At 37.1% G+C, this 19,038-nt stretch overlaps 1 protein-coding gene across 1 annotated transcript; it reads right to left on the bottom strand.

Moving 5' to 3' along the window:
- Positions 1-549: 549 nt before the first annotated feature.
- acadvl (acyl-CoA dehydrogenase very long chain) lies at positions 550-18,349 on the bottom strand. The gene is made up of 21 exons (XM_028474307.1): positions 18,214-18,349; positions 17,909-17,997; positions 17,744-17,813; positions 14,584-14,655; positions 14,054-14,126; positions 13,467-13,531; positions 13,235-13,369; positions 13,019-13,163; positions 12,156-12,285; positions 11,939-12,064; positions 11,669-11,867; positions 10,263-10,367; positions 10,100-10,186; positions 9,950-10,012; positions 5,841-5,942; positions 5,638-5,735; positions 3,828-3,900; positions 3,616-3,688; positions 3,238-3,310; positions 3,070-3,145; positions 550-1,089 (listed from the first exon to the last, which is right to left on the bottom strand). The coding sequence occupies exons 2-21, from the start codon at positions 17,980-17,982 to the stop codon at positions 952-954; spliced, it is 1,977 nt and encodes a 658-aa protein (XP_028330108.1). The 5' UTR covers positions 17,983-17,997; positions 18,214-18,349; the 3' UTR covers positions 550-951.
- Between the last annotated feature and the right edge of the window lie 689 nt (positions 18,350-19,038).

Genomic DNA, 19,038 nt, shown 5'->3' with positions numbered 1-19,038 from the left:
GGTTTATAAAGCAAAGAATGAGCAGATTAATGTAGATGGAGCATTTTTTATTATTATTTAAATATTTAATTCTATTCTTATCTTGTTTTACTACTTTTTCTTCTTATTTTACTTCATTTTCTTCTGGTTTTACTTTTTTCCTTCTTTTTTTTTTTAATTATTAAAGTGAAAATAAGTTTTGATTTTCATGATGATTGCAGTTGAAAGCTGAGCCAGCACGGTGATTAAGATATTTCTAAATAAGCTGAACTTAACAGTTTTACCAGTGCTCAAAATTAATTCTCCATTCACCGTGGAGGGGATTTCCAATGCAAATCATTATATTGAAGCTGATGAACACGTAGGGGAACTTTTTTACCCTATACAAACCACACGTGTTACAGTGGAGATTCGGTGTCCGATGTGTGCTTCAGAGCGACAGCAGCAGGAAGCACTGGTTGGCCACACACACTCACACAGGCTTTCCTGTGAAACGGTAAAGAGTCGCTCTGCAGAAGTGAAAGCGATGCCTTGTCTACAGTCCGACAGAAAGCAAGGAAGTGAGTCGCCTACGTGATGCAATGCTTTAAGATGTTTAATAATGAGAGAAACACTGCAGCACAAATGCTTCAAACTGATAGAATTTCTGTTACTTAATGTACACAACCTTCCTGAAGACGGAAGCTAAACTCTTGGCTCCACGTTAGCTTTACAGTTCCTAATGAAGAGGTAAAAGAAGTGGAGTGTGTGTGCTACGAGTACATAATCCCCTCCCCTCTCCCACCACACTGTATGTATATACATTTATAAATTGAGTAGTTGAGTGTTAAATAAAACTGTTCACTTAAAACAAACCATCAGCGTCAAGAGGCTGAAATGGGCACCGATGTGACAGAATAATGGCTATCATCAAAGGATCATAACAGGTAGAGGCATCAAAGTGTTAAAGAAGTGTGTGTGTGTGTGAGGTGATTAGAAACCCAGAGGGTGAGGAGAGACCACTCCTCCGTTCTCCACCACCGCTGTGGAGATAGCGCGGAAGTTTTTGAAGAGCTGCCGCGATTCGCTGGAACGAAGAGCTTTGATGTCGCCTGTGACTCTGTCGTAGGCCTGAGGGATGATGGGAAAAAAGGAGCTCAGACACTCAGGCACAGCATTCAGTCATGTTTCACTATAGGTTGTTCAAACTAACGTGAATAATAATAAAAGTTAGCCGTTTGGTTTCCGATCCATCAATTAGAAAATTTCATTTTGTACGTTTGTGATCAAAGGTTTTAGGCTTCCACTAAAATTATATTTGTAAACTGTTTTTAATTTAAAGCTGCTGGAGACGATACTTTTTATTTGCTCAAACGAAAGATGTAAAAGCTGGAAAAATTTCGCTGGAAAGTTTGTTTTGATCTCCACTTCAAAGACTTGGTTTATTGACATTTTGGGGAAAAGGTTTCGCCCATTGCATTGTGGGATGTGAAGTTCTGTGTACCAGTGTTTCTCAAATGGGGTACGTGTATCCCTAGGGATACGCGACGCACTACAGGCGATACTTGAGATAGAGAGAGAAATTGGAAAATTAACAAACGAAAGCATTAAAAATATGGGGTTTTATCATGTTTATTTTTAGTTAAAAATGATAATGATGATGAAAATGATCTTGATTAGAACATGAACTGGAAATACAAGGGTCAGTCTTGGTCCCACAGCAGGCGGGAGATGACAGGAATCCATAAAAACTATCAAAAATAAATCCATTCAAGAGGCACTAAATACTGTTTCATTTTAGTTATTTACAATGAGATTCTTTAAAATGTGTTCATTCATTCCATCTATAGTTGTTTTTTCACAATTCTCTGAGCAAAATGTTGTAGTCGGACAAAGGGGGGGTACTTGGATTCAGAAATAAGAGAATGGGGGCCAAAAAAGGTTTGACAACCAATGCTGTAGACTGATGCATAAGTGTTTTTACTTCATTCTTTCTGTGATTTCTTGTGCTTTCCCTCAAAAACTGTGACTCCCCAACACGTCTCTTTGTTTTCATAGACTGAGTTTGAGCAGAACAATGAGGGATGTTTATTTTGGGCCTAAACTGGACAAAATTGAACGTCTCACGGAGTGAGGTGATATCACAGGGAATACTGAGAATAAACTAGAACAAAAATGGTAACAGTAAGAATTAAGCAAAAACACTTCTGTGCATCCATCAACAGGACTCCCCTTCCCACAATGCAATGCAATTCAAACTTTTTGCATCTTTTGTTTGAGCAAATGATCTTGGATTTATTGATTGATGAGGCCAACAGTATGTCTTTATCTGATAAGAAATGACCGTCTCCAGCAGATTTAAAGGTCCTATATCATGCCAATCAACTTTTGAGTTTTTAACCTTGTTACAATGTTATTTCCGTGTCAAAAACCAGCCCAAAGTATTATTGAGATTCCTTCCTGCATCTCTGAGAAATCCTCAATAATCCTGCTCTCTGATCAGCTTCTCTGCCCTCTTCTGAAAAACTTCCTAAAGAAGAGTCTACTCGCCAGAAGTGATTGGAATTTATCTCTGGGAGCACGCAACACACCATCCAGCATCTGTTAGTCTGTGACCGTCACTTTACAGAAGACTGCTTGATGAACCTTGGCCAGTTCCAAAGTGAATTGTCCAGTAAATTACGTCTTCAAACCAAAGCAATTCCCACAATAAAACCCACTGAGGGTGAGGCCACAGCCGTAAGTAAAATAAATATCTCGCAAAATGTTAGCCACACTCACTTCTTTGTCTTTATATATGAAATACATTCTCTGGAAATGTTTACATAGTTTGGTGGGCGTGTCTGTTGCCCATGCTGCCGGGGCTCTAGGATTATGTCATGAAATGGGGAGAGGCAGCGCTCCAAGAAACCGTGCGTCTCAACTTCCGGGTTGAAAGAAAATAAGTCATATTTCTTAATAAATTAGTATTTTATTTTGCAAAATGTAAAATATTACTAATATGTGGCTGTAGTTTGATCTTAATATAGCATGATGTAGGACCTTTCAGCTGAACAGGTTTCTCATCATTAACATTTTAACCAAAGTGTGCTCTGTAGCAGCACAGCTTACCTCCATGCACCAGGTCTCACACAGCATCTTCTCGTGCTGGGCTGAAGCTTGGCCTTGGCTCAGAGAGCGAGAAGCTCTGCAGAAGAAAGACACAGTGATGCCTTCAGGCAGCGTAGGATAAAAGGATGCATGTGTTATAAATGTCGGTGAGGGGAAGAGGAGAAATACCTGGACAGGACGACCACCATGGCGTAGAGGTCAATGGCACAGTCGGCGACTCTCTTCAGGACAAACTGTTCATCTGAAATTAAAGGACAAGTTGAAGAAAAAAAAAAAAAACACGGTTTTGTTCCTTTTAATGAACTAAAACCCTAACTTTTCCTTTAGTGGCTTTAATTATTCAATAATTAATGATAGTAAACTTTATACTCAACAATGCCTGTCCATAAAAATACATTGTAAGAGAAATGGTCATCAGCTCCTACAAACCCACTTCCTGTATTTGGAAAGGGTCACATGGCTCTCTTCATCTTTTTTGCAGTTTAAGACATTTTAATCTAATTTAGAACAACAAAAGCTAAATAACACACAATCTTTGGGGCGTACCAATGATTTTCTTGCCATGTTTGACCAACAGCTCTTCAACAACGGCTCCGAACTGCTCAATGGCTTTAACCGTCTGTGAATCAGAATCAGATGGCGTGAAGATAAAAAAAAAAAGCAGATGAAGATTTGTGACTTTCACTCGACACAGAGAATGAAAGAAAAAAAACCAAAAAAAACTCAGAAGTATAAACCTAGAAAAGATTCAAACGTACCAGATCGCCGCTGTGTGCGAGCTCAGAGTGTACGGTTCCCTGCAGAGTCAGACCCGTGCTCAGACCTGCCTTTCTGTTAACACACCAACAGTATACAGGGCATTATGACTGACAGATTACTCACTGTACTGTAAATACGAGCGTACCATCTAGCTGTATTAGATCATGAAGGAATAAAATGTCACGATAATCAGATAGATATATAATAATAATTTTGCCATCAAAAGCACGGTCTGTGTGTTTTTTTTTGTTTTATATAAGGAAATGATGTTCAGATGTTAGAGTTGTCACTAAAGCAAAAAAAATTAGCTTTAAAGTCACTGACAGGGTTTTTTTGTTTTTAGAAAAAGGCTTTTTTTCTCAGCTTTTTGCTCCGAAACTGAAGATTTGTGTAAAACAATCTTTCAGAATCTGGTGTCAGATTTCAGATAGTCATAGTAGAAAATATTTTGTGGGTCTTTAAAATCAGTCAAAATGCTCAAAAACAGCTGGCATTGAGGGGGGTAGAAAACCTGAGAATGGCTGGCACTAAATGAGTTAAAGGGGCCACGTAGTGAATAACTCAGTGCTTTAAAAACTACTACAGAATTTACTCTCATTTCATCCTTAATAAAGGAAAAAGCCAAAAAGTGGCACAAAATGTTGATATTGTGCTGCATGTGACTAATAAAAGCATCTTTGAGACATTTAACCCACTGTTTTTCTTCTAAAACAATATTTGAAAAGAGAAAAAAAATTGAATCGCCTGGAATAAGTTTTCTACTCCCGACTCTAAAATAGGACAAAGCGGTTCTGAAAATTGATAAATGGCTAATGTAATTTAAAAAAAAAAAAGTTCAATAAGTACCCTGACTTTAAGGAGCATAGGGCAGGATCTAGAAATCAGACTCCATAGTGACACCACGATGGTTAGGGTAACTGCAGCCATCAATCAAGCTGCCACGGGGGTGAGCATCAACTGTTTACTGCCGATACTAGAGGATGGATACCAGAATTAACCCTGACGGGACCCAACGGCACCAGACGGGTCGGGTTTGAACAGATATTTAGAACTGGTGTTCGGGTTTGGTCACATAGTGTCGTTTGTGCACAGCGTTCTTCCTTTCCTGCTGCAGAATGCAGCGTAAACTGTAACAGTGATAGCAGTGATTCACGGTGGATTCACTGTTATTTATTTACTCGCCGTTCATGCGAATGTGCACATGCCTCTGCATTCATCAGTGGAACAAACAGTAGTTTAGTCCACTATGCTTGTCTTCTTACAGTCTCCAAGTCGTCGTCTTCTTATTCTTTATTTCCAAGCCGTCGAGAACGCGCACCAGCGTCATTTGACGTCACGTCCGCAGAAATGCACGGGAAATTCACGCCGAGAAGAGCCAGCAGTACAAAATGTATCACACAATCTTTTCAAGGCAATAGGTAGAAATGTGTGTGGACTCATTTTCTTTGGTTTAGAGCTCTCCATCACCTATTAGCAATAAAAAAAAACTTAAAATTAATGTTTATTTTTTCTCAAATCATGCCCTATGCTCCTTTAAATGACCTTACTCCTTATTTCCATTTTCAGCTATGATTTTAAAAAGGTTTGTCTTGCTAGCAAATAACTTGAAAATAGTCTGTAAAAATCACAATTTTTTTTCCGTTTAGATTATACAAAGAAAAAAAAATCCCGGTATGACTTTTTTCCACATCGCCCACCCCCAACTGTAAAGTATTAAAACTTCACAAAACTAAAAAAACAATCACCAAATCCTTTTCTGTAACTACATCTTCACATCACCATAAGATCTGAAGTGAAGAAAAAACAAACCTCTTGGCTCTCTTGCTGAGTTCTCCTGCCAGTAGCCCAGCATTACCCAGTGGGTTCTTCAGGGCCTTCTGTAAACTCTTCAACTGGTTACCAGCATTCTAGAAGAAAAAACAAAACAGCATTTGTCCACTGAAAAATGGAAATAATTTGACTTAAAAAGCGTTCTTTATGAAAACATATGCTGTACAATTGTCTGGCCTCACCTGGAAACCATTGAGAGCAACAAATAGTCTGAGGATGTCGTTCGTGCCCTCAAAGATACGGAAGATTCTCAGATCCCTCATCACTCTCTCCACTCCAGAGTCCTGCACAAAAAAACAATCAGGAACTCAACTCTGACAGTATCACCTGCAGCAGAATACATAAAATACAAAGAGAGCCAATAGAATGATTTTTAATATCTACTCACACAGTTAGATAAATAATAATGTAATATTGCTGAGTGGAGGAAGTCACATGTTTATTTTCCTATCTTATAAATGCACTAAATCCTACTCCAAGGGTCATTACCAGTTATTTTTAACGACTAAGTGTAGCTTGATTAAGGTGATTTTTTTTTTTTTTTTGTTTGTTTGTAATGAGGAAAACATCCGTGTGGTGACAGCACGACGCACACTCGATACCAAAGAAATGAGCTGTGCACGCCCACAGTGTCAATATGTGAGACTTCATCTGAAAACAGTTTCCATTCAAATGAAATAAATGACACCTGCTATGTAATAAACAATTTTAAGCAGCAGTGCATGATTAAGGCCAAAAAAAAGGGAAAATTAATCTTCAAATTCTGAAAAATGTATATAAAATTCTTGAATTACATTTTGTATTTCAAAATAAAAAAAAAAACATGTTGAATTTGAGCATTTTGGATTTTGTGTCTGATTATTTGCAATAATAGGGATTTTTAAAAAGAGAAATGTTGCATTAGCAGATGCCTTGTACTGTTATTCATAGAATTGAGGATGGAGGCATCCCAGCATGCCTTGCAGGAGTAAAATACTTTTTCAAAATGCTTTAAAATTATGAAATGTTCACCGCTTTCAGTCAGTTCATCTTTCTTTGTCATGTTCACTCTTCAGTGTTCTAGAGTTACATCAATGTTTATTATTAGAAGATCTATGCCTGACTAAACATTATTATAGGAGGTGGGAGAAAAAAAAAAATCAATATTCAGAGGTGGGCGATTCTGAATCGATTCATAAATTTCCAGTAATCAAAAATCACTTTACACTTTAAAGAGGGCACCACATAAACAGGGAACATGGATGTGCGGGAGTTAAGACCAGCCCCGTGCAGCTTAAAATCTGATGTTTGGCAGAACTTTGGCTTCTTTAGTGTTCACGGTGGAAGTGGACTAGACAAGAGCCACGCTGTATGTAAGCTCTGTTACATAACAAGCTTTCACCCAGAGGAGGAGGCAGAGTCGGCTGCTGCTGTGGTTAAAAGTAACTCTGCTAACCAGAGAACAATCGAACAAGCCACAACAAAGCTTCCACCCTCTTCGGAAAAGGTAAAGCCGATTAACAAGTCGATTGCAACTTTTATTGCTAAGGATTTACATCCTTACTCGATCGTGAAAAACCAGGGCTTTCGTACACTTCTTGACGGAACTTTACTGATACGGCCATCGCGAAGCTTTACAACCAGACCCAAACATAAGTTATAGCATCACTGCAGAAAGTGGGTAAGATAGCAGTGACATGTGATGCGAGGACATCAACTGCCACCGAATCTTATGTCACTATAACTGCAGAAGTTATTGTAAGTTACAAACAACAAGGCTACTGCTACTACCTTTGTTTCAAAAAACGTGTACATTTTCAGTTCACATACTTCTTCCATTAGTTTAATAAAGGATAATGAATGGTCATGTATCTCTTTTTTTCTAACTACAAATAACATATTTTATACAGTGAGGGGACACAATGAATATAACAGATATGTTGTGAATAAAACATGCATCAAAATACATTAATAATCTTTTTAGAATCGAATCGTAATCAAATTGTGAGGTGCCAAAAGATTCCCACCCCTAATTATTATGCCCCATAATCCTTTTATTAATGGGACTACTGTACAGTTTTAGAGACTGTGTTCCGCCATCTTGACATCACGTGATTGATGATGTCACATGGCCTCATTGCCTGTAAACATCCCATTGTTTTCTATTGGAGTGAAGCATCCAGCCTGTGTTTTAGATCAGTTAGCAGCTTTTTCTGTCAAAATAAAAACTTGTGCTGCTTTTGGCTTTGAAAAGTTAAAGATGCCAATGTAGCTGTGCACCGTTTAAGGGTGAGTAAAGGTCGCTTAGGAGAGCTCTTCTTCTCTGCTTCATTGTCTACTACCAAACCACAGCGTTGGAACTGTTTCCCCCTGCGGTCAAAGATTTTTTTCCAGTCACAACTGTTTTTATCCTTTTTCTGTCCAAAAAAAAGGGGTAACATGAACATCTTTAACTTTTCCTGATTATTTAGAGCAACTAAAAGCAGCGAAAATTGACAGTTTGACTGTGAAAACTGATAAATTATCTAAAAATCAGGCTGAAGATTTCACTCCCACAAAAAACAATGGGATTTTTACAAGCAAATGGGGACGTGACATCATCAATCATGTGATTTTTTTAAAAAAGACAATAAAAATAAATATGATGCAAAATAATGTATTTTGTTAGGCATAGATCTTCTAATAAGTATGTTTTAAAGATTTGAAGTCAAACCAGTGGAAGATCCCATTAAATAGGGGAAGTGACGGGTTTGTCATGTACCTTCAGAGGGAAATTTATCATCTAGGTATTGAAGACTTACAAATAAGTGACCATTGCTGTATCGTGTTTAAACCCCATTCTTAAAAAACCCAATCTTGATCCGGGGGAGCCTATAAACTACCGGCCCATATCTAAGCTTCCCTTAATGTCTAAAATCATGGAGAAAATGGTTGCTAAGCAGCTAAACTCATACATGGAACAGCATGATTATTATGATGAATATCAATCTGGTTTTAGATCAATCCACTCCACTGAAACTGCTCTTCTGAAAGTTTCTAGTGACGTGATACAGTAGATCACAGTATACTGGTTGATCTACTCAAATCTGAGATGGGGTTTTCTGGTACTGTTCTCCAGTGGTTTACCCCTTACATTAATGGAAGAACCTTTAATGTTGCTATTAATGATGTAATGTCTAATATGTCCAACCTGTCATGTGGAGTAGCCCAGGGCTCTGTTCTGGGGCCTGTTTTGTTTTTATTGTATCTGATGCCTCTTGGTCGGTTGATCCGTGGTTTTAAAAATGTGTCTTATCATTTTTATGCTGACGATATCCAGTTGTACTGCTCCTTTAATGACTCTGAGTTTCACTTTTTATCAGAGTTCTTAGACTGTATATCCTGTATCAAAAACTGGCTGTCATCAAATTATCTCCAGATAAATTCAAACAAAACAGAAACTCTGATCATTGCTCCTGATAAAAACATCCCTCCATTTTAAAAACATCCCTTGGTGATCTGGGCTCATCTGTTAAAACCAGCCTCAGAAACCTTGGGGTTGTTTTTGATCAGTCCATGTCTTTGGAGGCACATTGTCGTCAATTGACTAAAAACTGTTTTTATCACCTGAGAAATATCTCTAAAGTGAGGCATCTGTTATCAAAATCAGATCTGGAACTGGTCATACACGCATTTATATCATCTCGTATTGACTACTGTAATTCTGTTTTTACTTGTTTTAATAAGTCGACCCTAAACAGACTCCAAATCGTTCAGAACGTTGCTGCAAGACTTTTAACTGGTGCTTCTAGAACATCCCATATTACCCCCATTCTTGCTACTCTGCACTGGCTTCCAGTTAAGTTTCGCATAGAATATAAAATATTAGTTCTCACGTTCCGAGCATTACATGGTCAGGCCCCTAAATATATCTCGGACTTGTTGTGCCCCTATTCATCAGGGCGATGCCTTCGGCCTTCAGGTCAGGGTCTCCTAAAGACCCCAAAAACTAAATTTAAAACCAGAGGAGACCTGGTGTTCCAAGCTGTAGCTCCCAGACTCTGGAATAACCTGCACCAGTCTCTCAGGGAGCTCAACTGTGTGGACACTTTTAAAAAACTGCTGAAGACTACACTTTACAGAAAAGCTTTTAGTTCCTGGATTTTAATTTTTATTTACGCTTTAATGTTGCTGTTCTTATGATATTTATGCACTCCTGTTTTATTATTCTATTGTGTTGCACTTGTACTTTTACCACAACTCTGTACAGCACTTTGTGATTTTATCTGCAAAAATTATTCGCTTTATTTAGTGCTTGATCCTAAACACTCACCTTCATGAAACCCATCCCGCCCATGACCTGAATGCACTCGTCAGTAACGGTCCACGCAGCTTCCTGAAAAACAAACATTGGCAACACATGAGTTTGACGTAGACAGCGTGATTTTTGCCATCATGAGAAAATGAATGCAGGGGCTCGTACAGATGCAAAGATCTTGCTGATGGCAGCTTCGATCTGGAATTCAGTTGCCCCCGAGTCCATGTTTCCACTGATCATGTAGGCCATCGACTGGAAAAAAGAAAACATAAAACTTCTTAAAAAGCTCCCATTAGTGCACTGGAAGGGTAAATGTAGCTGAGCTGACCTCAGTCACGTAGTGCAGCATTGTCATACGAGCCATTTTCTCCTGGATGGCTCCGTAGTTGTGGATCTTGTTTCCAAACTGGGTTCTGTTTGCAGCATGATCCACCTGCAGGAAAACTTACCATCAAACAACAACAATCACAGCACACAGATGGTTAACACTTGATTAAGACACTTCCTCAATTTTAGGATTAAAACTCAGCCTTTGGTCGGCTGCCACTCTTCAGTTTTTGGGGAAAAAAAAGAGGAAGTATTTAAAACCAAAAAGAAACAAAAAAGACAAGAAAAGTAATAGTGAAACTTCACCTAAAATAACACACATAATAAAAATGAACTACACAAAACCTGACACCCAGCAGGAAGATTGTGTTCAGAATAAAAATTAATGCGAAAACAGAACTTTTTATTAATTATTATATAAATTGTAGATGAAACAATGGGACACATGGCAGTACTACATTATTTACATTAATATTAAATTGTTATTGTTTTTAAAAACCTGGAAAATTCTTGCAAATTGTCCACGAGAATTCTGGCAAATGACATTGCAAATTTCAAGAAAATTTGTTGCAAAGTCAAGGAATTTTCAACAATTGCTTAACATTCAGGATTTTGTTTGAATTTGTGCTTTTTTCCTTCACAAAAACGTAGAGTTTTTCTGGTCCGGCCCACTTGAGGTCCAACTAGGTCATACGTAAAATATGGAAGATAAAAAGTGGATTCTCTCCATTTACACGTGCAGCAAATCTTTAGCATTAATACATAATTTGAGTTAAAAAACAAATTGAGGTAAAAATGTTTTAATGAATAACGACAACAAAATATTGGAAGAATAAATTTGGGCCAGAGTACAAATAAAGTAGAAATTGTTTACATTGAGCTTCTGTGGATTTTGAATTTCAATTCAATTTAAGCAATTTTGTCTGTTTTTTTACACTGAAAATTAAAAAAAAAATCTCTACTTTCCTCTTTAAAGTGAAGGTTTTATTATTGCTAAAATATTAATCTTGTTAAAGTGAGATGTTAAGGTTTCATTTATTCAGACAAATGTTCCTTCAAAAATCCACTTTGATCTCCTGACATGTTTCGACTGTCAACTGCCATTCTTCGTCAGAGGTGTCTACTGATGCTTTGATGTTTCCTTTGAAGTTTCCTTGACTTCCGCATGATAATTCCAGCAAGATTATTTGTCTTCTTTTTGAATAGTTTGAGTAATTCTTGCATTCTTGTAGTAATTCTTGCTGGAATTACTACGCAGAAACTTCAGAGGAAACATCAAAGCGATCAGCAGATCAAAGTAAATTTTTGAAGGAACAGTTGTCTGAATAAATGAAACCTTAACATACTATTCAAAAAGAAGAAAATAGAATCTTGCTGGAACTGTGAAAGTGATGCTTGTTCACTCACAGCTTTGGCCATCACACTCTTCATGGTGCCGGAGAGCGCAGCAGCCATTCCGAAGCGCCCGTTGTTCAGGATGTTCATGGCCACCTTGAAGCCTCCTCCCAACTCACCGAGGACACACTCAGCAGGCACATGCACGTTATCAAAGTACACCTCAGCTGTGTTGGATGCTTTGATGCCCATTTTCTTCTCAGGAGGCCCACTGGGAATTAGAATACAGTGGAGATATCAGCTCCCAACCTTTGACAATGGTTAATGGTTTAGTCTCTTCACCTGGTCACGCCTCCAAAGCTCCTCTCCACAACAAACGCTGTGATCTTATCTTTCATTTCTCCAGTCTTGGGATCTTTCATTGGGGTCTTTGCAAACACTGTGAAAATCTCAGCCAAACCGCCATTACTGGGAAAGTAAAGAAGAACAGAAGCAGCATTTTAAGATCTAATACAACATAATGGAGCCTCCTTGTGGTGGAATATGGTAGTATTTTTACCTAATCCAGATTTTGCTTCCACTGAGAGTGAAGAACTTCCCGCATGGGGACTGGATGGCGGTGGTTTTGATGGAGGCTGCATCAGAACCACTGGCTGGTTCAGTCAAACAGAAGGCAGCGATGGTCTCGCCTGAAGGGTCATAAACACATAGAAAACTAAGATCCTGTTTTATAACCAGCTTATTCTTGTTTGATCCAGTGAAAATACACTGGTTTGGATACATTTTTTTGGGGCCATATGAACCAAAAATCATGTTTCATGTCATATTTTTGGATCAATTTCAAGACCTTGCAAATGTCTGGATTTATTGTATGGTGCATACCTGGGTTATGGTCAATTAATTACAATTATGGCACTTTTAAATTCCAAATTATTTACCATTTTTCTTATTGTTCCATACATATTTTAACTTGCCATTACTACATTTCCAATTACGCCAATTCTTAACCAATCTACACCATTCGAAGTCAAAATATGTTATGCTTTTACTGTAAACTGCTCTATCACTGTCAATTTAAAACTCAGATATATATATTGTTTACTTTCTAATCTACAAATGCATGTGCTTTGTACAGGTTGCACTCAGACAAAATACATGTATATTAATTTTTGAAGTGCCCCCTTTTGTCATGCTGCATGCAAATCTTATTCGATTTACACCCTTCAAAGATCAAAATTCATAACATACTCTTTCTTTTAATGTAATCTAAGATTTTATGTAAATTTAGAGCGCTTGATTAGGTCTGCTAGAATGAGACAGCTGCTGCTCATGTTGTCTGAATAAATGAAACCGTAACATATTATTCACAAAGAACACAAAGAATCTTGCTGGAATTAAAAGAAATGCAGTTGATGCTCTAACCTGAGGCCAGTTTAGGCAGGTACTTCTCCCTCTGTGCAGGATTCCCAAAAAGCAGAATTCCCTTAAAGCCGATGGACTGATGGGCTCCCAGAGTGATGCCCACGCCCATATCGTGTCCCCCCACGATCTCCACCAGTCGGGCATACTGTGGGACACATAATTAAATACACATCAGACTGACCACACTAATAAAAGATGATTATGAATGTCTTTTACCTGAGTGTTATTGAGGCCCAGACCCCCCAGGTCAGCAGGGACTTGCAGTCCAAAGGCACCCATCTCCTTCAGGCCTTCCATGGTGTGATCCTCCACCTTCTCCAGAGCATCGTTCTTCGCGGGATCATTTACCTCCTGATCACAGGATGCAGCCACATGGAGAGCAAAGGTGTTAAACTAGGTCGAACACTTCATTAATATGGGCGAAAAAACCCCATAAAAAAACACTTACATCGAAAAACTTTGAGACCGGTCCAACGAGCTCTCGCAGAAACTGCTCCTGCTCCTCGTTCAGAGCTACGACACAAACAGCAGCGGTTACACAGTTGTTTGTTAACATGTGACTTTGTAACATACTGCAGGGATTCTCAACCTTGGGGTCACAAGACACTGGACGGGGTCGCCAGATGCCTTCAAGAAACTAAGAATATGTATTACAATTGAACCCATTTTTGTTTATTATTACAATTTTTCTACAACTACACCAAACTTGCCATATTTTAACCTTTTTTCTTGCCATGTTTTTGCTCTGTTTAATGCATTTTTGCTACATTACTATTTCTGCCACCTCTCCATCAAATTGCAATGCCTTTTCTGCATATTTTTATCTAGATATTTTCAGCACTTTAAAACCGTTTCCACCACTTTTCCCACCTAATGTTGTATATATTGACCCATTATTGTCTTTTCACTATATTACATGCTTATTTTTGGTCTCTGGAACCTTTATTTTGGGGGTCGCGGGCTGGAAAGGTTGAGAAGCACTGCTCTAGTGAACTAATGTTTGTGCAACCATGACAGTGAATGTGTGTTGATTACCTGAGGGGAAAGGGAACACTTGGGCAGTCGCGATTTGACCTTTGAAAATGTTGACAGCGAATGATTTTGACTCCTGAAAGAAATCGAAACAAATGAAATAAATGTTAACCTAAGCAGAGAAAACTATTTCACCGCAAGTTTGTTTTTTTTATTATATAGAAATGGACAGAGCAACAATAACATCATTCATATTTGCAGGACAGAGGAAATATGAATAAATAAATAATAATCACAGAAGTATTTAAAAAATAACAATAACAGCAATAAAAAAGTAATATTAGTTATAATAATATTGTTAATTTTTAATAACATTAATAATCTTAAGATGAATTATTATTAGTCTAATAAAATTAATAATAATTAGCACAGCAATGACAACACTAATGATTACAGTAAAAAAAAAAAAAACAAACATTTAAGATCACCTTGTGTATCTACATTGTAATAACAATTGCTTATGACACTAAAGGTTTGCTTTAAATCTGTAGGATCTGAAAGTTTTTCTTTCATAATTAAAGTTATTTACATACAGCAGCAGTTGTCTTCTTCTCTGCTTGGGCGGCTGCATCGGCGCCGACGGCTGCAGACTTCTCTATCACAGCCTAAAAAATAAACACAAACATAGCACAAGTGAGACTAAATATAGATTTTATTTTTTTCAAGGAACATTATGTTTATGTAATCGGTCGCTGGCATAACAACTTTGCACTGATCGACACTAGGGCTGGGTATCGATTGAAATTTCCCAAATCGATTCGATTTACTTTTGATTCAGTTAAGAATATCACGCAATACCAATTGTACTTGGATATGGAAGACATTCTCATTAGAACTAATGATGCAAATAGTATAAACTACAGCTTTATCTTGGTGCATTAGTAAAAATATGAATATTTACATTAATAATTGAATCTCATGCAGTTACAATAATCATGTATGTTTTATTTACGTGACCTGAGCAGAACAAAACTGCAATGACTTAAATCAATTCAAAGCACAGGGGCAGGCTGTGTAAATAATGTGGCAACAAACACATTATAAACTCAAGACATTCTCATTTCTTTGAGTCTCACAAAGGTTTTATGCTAATGTTCCAGTGGCTGCACAACAAATCTACCTGTATAATAAGAGAAACAACCATAAAAAAAATAAATAAATAATTGTAAATAAAAGCAAACATCCAGAAATTAAAAGGATTCTGAATTGTCTTAAAGTGCAATAAGTCAGGTTTTTGGTAAATGTAAGAAAATACTTTTAAATTCCTGTGAACAGTAAACTTCAAGAAAACTTCAGTTTTCACTTTTTTCTCATCATTTGCTGCTGGAGCAGAGGGAACAACTATGATTTCCCATGGTCATGAAGGCATCATGTTTACGTGCAGCTTTTTTTTATGTTGTATTTTATTTTGAAAGAAACTTTTCTTTTGACAGGGTTGCTGTGAAATGAATGTTACACAGGGAAATACATAGATTTATGTTTGAAAAAATATCATAGATGTGTGTTTTCAAAACCTATTTTTGAAAAACGAAATTTTGTTGGTTGAATTCTAAAAAAAAAAAAAAAGTGGGTCCCTGGGTGAGACCAGTTGAGAACCACTGGTCTACAGGTTACTACAACCTCCATTAAAGCCTGTAAAACTGTGATAACAGCTCGAATCACATTCTTACAATACATTTTGAGTAGAGCTGTGGTGCGTGCCCCCCCCCACCAGCAGCGCGAGGTGCTGCGCTGCTAATCTACAGGCAGCAAGACGTACTAAAAGGTTCGATTCAAGGGTTTTTATGAATCGATATCGGGCTATACAAAGGAGAATCGATTGAAATCGGTTGATCGATTTTTTAAACCCAGCCTTAATCGCCACTCGGTTGAGTATTGGCAAGGATGTTGCAATACAATACGTATCACGATACGATATTATTGCGATATATCACAATATTCTACTTTACTGCTGAATGAGACATGAGACAATGTTTCTACACAATACAAGCGATGAGCTGAGCTCCTCTTCTGCAGCAGCTGTGCGCGTGCATGTGAGTGAGACAGAGGACAAAGGGGAGGGACGAGGGGGGTAAAGGCGGAGCCGTATGGGAGGCTACATTCAAAATACATGCTAGCTTTCAAAAATTGCCTACCCTACCTTAAAGGATAAATCACCCTGAGTTACTGACAATACACAAAAAAAGAAAAATTTATAATTTATCTTATTGTGTCAGTTTAAACACTGATCTGAATAGATTATATGAAAATAAAATGCCTGTGCAATCATAAATATTGCAGACATTACACTGCCATCATAAAATCAAGTGCATCAAAAAACCATTGCAACACATTGAAATCACTGGAATATTGCACAAATACACAAATATATTGATTAAATATCCAAAAAATAAAAAATAAATGCTTTTTTTTTAATTAATTAAGAAAAAAAAAATGTATTTAAATTAAAAAAATTATTTAAAATCGGCACCAAAAAAAATCGCGATATATTGTGAAATCTATTATTTTTTTTAACACCCCTAATCGACACAGGGACAAAAGACACATGATACGTGAAACGCACAAGGCTCCACAGGCTGATCCAGTGGGTGAGAGGTGATACCAAGGGCATACTTACAACAGATACATTATGATGTTAAAAATAACCCTGATAGTTAAAAATTGCCTGTAATGTTCCATTTGTTAACAAACCACAGACAGTTAATACCTAACCTCTGATGTATGGATTATTTAACATAAATCAGGCCGAAAAACACTTTAACGAATGGTGAGGAATCTGACTACTCTGCTTTTTTTTTTTTTAAATAAATATATTTATATAAAAATATAATAATAACATATTCTCTAAAAAAAACAATCTTTAAAAATTAATAATCATTAGAATTAATATTAGAAAAATTGACAGCCGAATTAGTACGATATTGCTGTAACCATCTTCCCATTTTAAGAAAATAAAAACACATTGTTTCTTTTTTTCGTATATGTATATTTAAAGGTGGAATTTGCCGTGTTAAATATGTTAAAATGAAAAAATATATATGACAAACGCGGGATTCAAACCCACGGCAGCAGAAGGAAGAATTCCTGAGTCAGGCGCCTTAGACCACATGGCCATCCTGACACGGTGAAAACGGAGAAAAGGTCCGAAAAACGAACCCATAGTCCCAGTGGCTATTGATACGTTTACGTATCAATAGACACTTCCTAGAAATGAAGCCCAAACCTGACCCTCCAGATATAAAACCCTAACTGGTATCAGACACTTCCAAAGGAAGTAAAAAAGTTGTTTTCGGACACCGCTAACTTTAATGACCATGGTTGAAAATCTGGGAAACTTCTACTTCTTTTTTTTTTTTTTTTTATAAATTGAAAAACTATATATATATATATATATATCATAATCACCAACGATTACCCAATTAAACGCTGTACAATTACAAGGAACAAAGGTTTGCATGTGTGTGTGTGTGTTATGCAAGTTATGAGCTCGTGAAGGGACGACATCAGTGTCACCTTTAATGATCACGTGACCGGTGAACTTTCCCCTACTTCCCGTTACGTCACGGTCAGACTGTGAATGAGGACCTTAAACCGGCTTCTGAGCTCCACATTGAACATTAAATAATTTCTTCTTGCCAAAGATTCGTGATTATTTATAAACAATGTATAACAACAACATTGTTACAGACTCACCTCCGCTGCATGGCTGGCGTACAGACGAGTGTTTTGTACAGCAACCAGAGCTCCAGCCTGACCCTGAGCTCTGTAACACACACACACACACAAACTGGTATTATTAATCAATTCCACATTGAGACTTAAATAACAACATGTTAATTAACACTTAATTACACTGACCCAGATAATACGGGAGGAATCCTGAGGATCGCACTGCACAAAGCAGAAGACTGGCTCACTTTACGAAGCAACATTATTATATTTATTTGCTACAAGAAGGAAAAACAAAAAAAAAACAGTTATTAGGAAAACACACAAAAACAATGTTATTAACCAGCTCTGTCAGTGGAGGTTAGCTTAGCTAACACGTCAGCTAACGACAGCAGGGTGTTTTGTAACTTGGTCAATGGTTAACACAGAAGAGAAATAACACACTTTATGTGAATGTGAAGATGTATAATAAAGGTATAACTTCAGTGACAGACCTGTACAACTCGTTTAAACACGTCCTCCACGTAAGAACCGTCCACCTAATATGACCAGCGCCGTCAGACTGGCTCCGTTCTGCTGTTGTTTTTTTCTTCTCCTACAACAAAGCGTTTCATAACAGTCACTAATGACACATTAGCGCCACCTGTGTCCGAGAGCCTCTATTACAACTGATAAACTTTATTCTTTTTTTTTTTTTAACCGAGTAAAATTTGTCATTAAAATTAAAAACTTTTTTTTTTTTTTCAGAACTTGAAACTTACTACAAGTTTTGCTGACATAATCCTGTCAATAATTTCATATTTAAAAAGTAAAAAAGAAAGAAAAAAGAAGGAAATAGAGCAGAAACCAACAAACCAGAAACAATACCTTTGTTTTTTTCTCCTTGTTCCTTTGGCCAAACTTTAAATTACCCACAATGGAGATATTGTATTATATAGTTTAGTATTAAGATGCTTCTGGTAAAACCATGGCTTGGCTTATGTAATTACATTTTTATTTAGGGCTTTATTTTCTCTCCTATGTCATATTACATATATATTTTCTAAGAATACACAGAATGATGCATTAAACACACAAAAACAAAATGACAAACACACACATAATTATTCCAAAAGCAAAAAATGGCAACAAAATTGCACAAAAGATATAAAACAAAAATACAGAAAAAGACAATGACACACAAAATAATAAACACGCAAAAAATGACAATAACCGTAGTTAGATGAAGCAAAACATTATACACAAAATAACTCCAAAGACACACAAAATGACTCATAAAACACAAGAACAAATGAGAACAAAGACATTATACAACCACT

This window comes from Gouania willdenowi, chromosome 18 (assembly GCF_900634775.1).
Source record: "Gouania willdenowi chromosome 18, fGouWil2.1, whole genome shotgun sequence".
NCBI classification, from domain to species: Eukaryota; Metazoa; Chordata; class Actinopteri; order Blenniiformes; family Gobiesocidae; genus Gouania; species Gouania willdenowi.
Note: the sequence above shows the minus strand (reverse complement) of the source record. Positions and strands in the feature narration are given on the sequence as shown.

Bases quoted from the DNA above. Each gene is read 5' to 3' on its own strand.
- acadvl (XM_028474307.1), bottom strand. From the start codon at position 17,982: ATGTTGCTTCGTAAAGTGAGCCAGTCTTCTGCTTTGTGCAGTGCGATC. The intron at 10,368-11,668 runs GTGAGTGAACAA...GTTTTCCTGCAG, and splicing joins AGAGTGTGATGGCCAAAGCT to GTGGATCATGCTGCAAACAG. The intron at 3,901-5,637 runs GTTTGTTTTTTC...GTGTGTTAACAG, and splicing joins CTCAGCAAGAGAGCCAAGAG to AAAGGCAGGTCTGAGCACGG.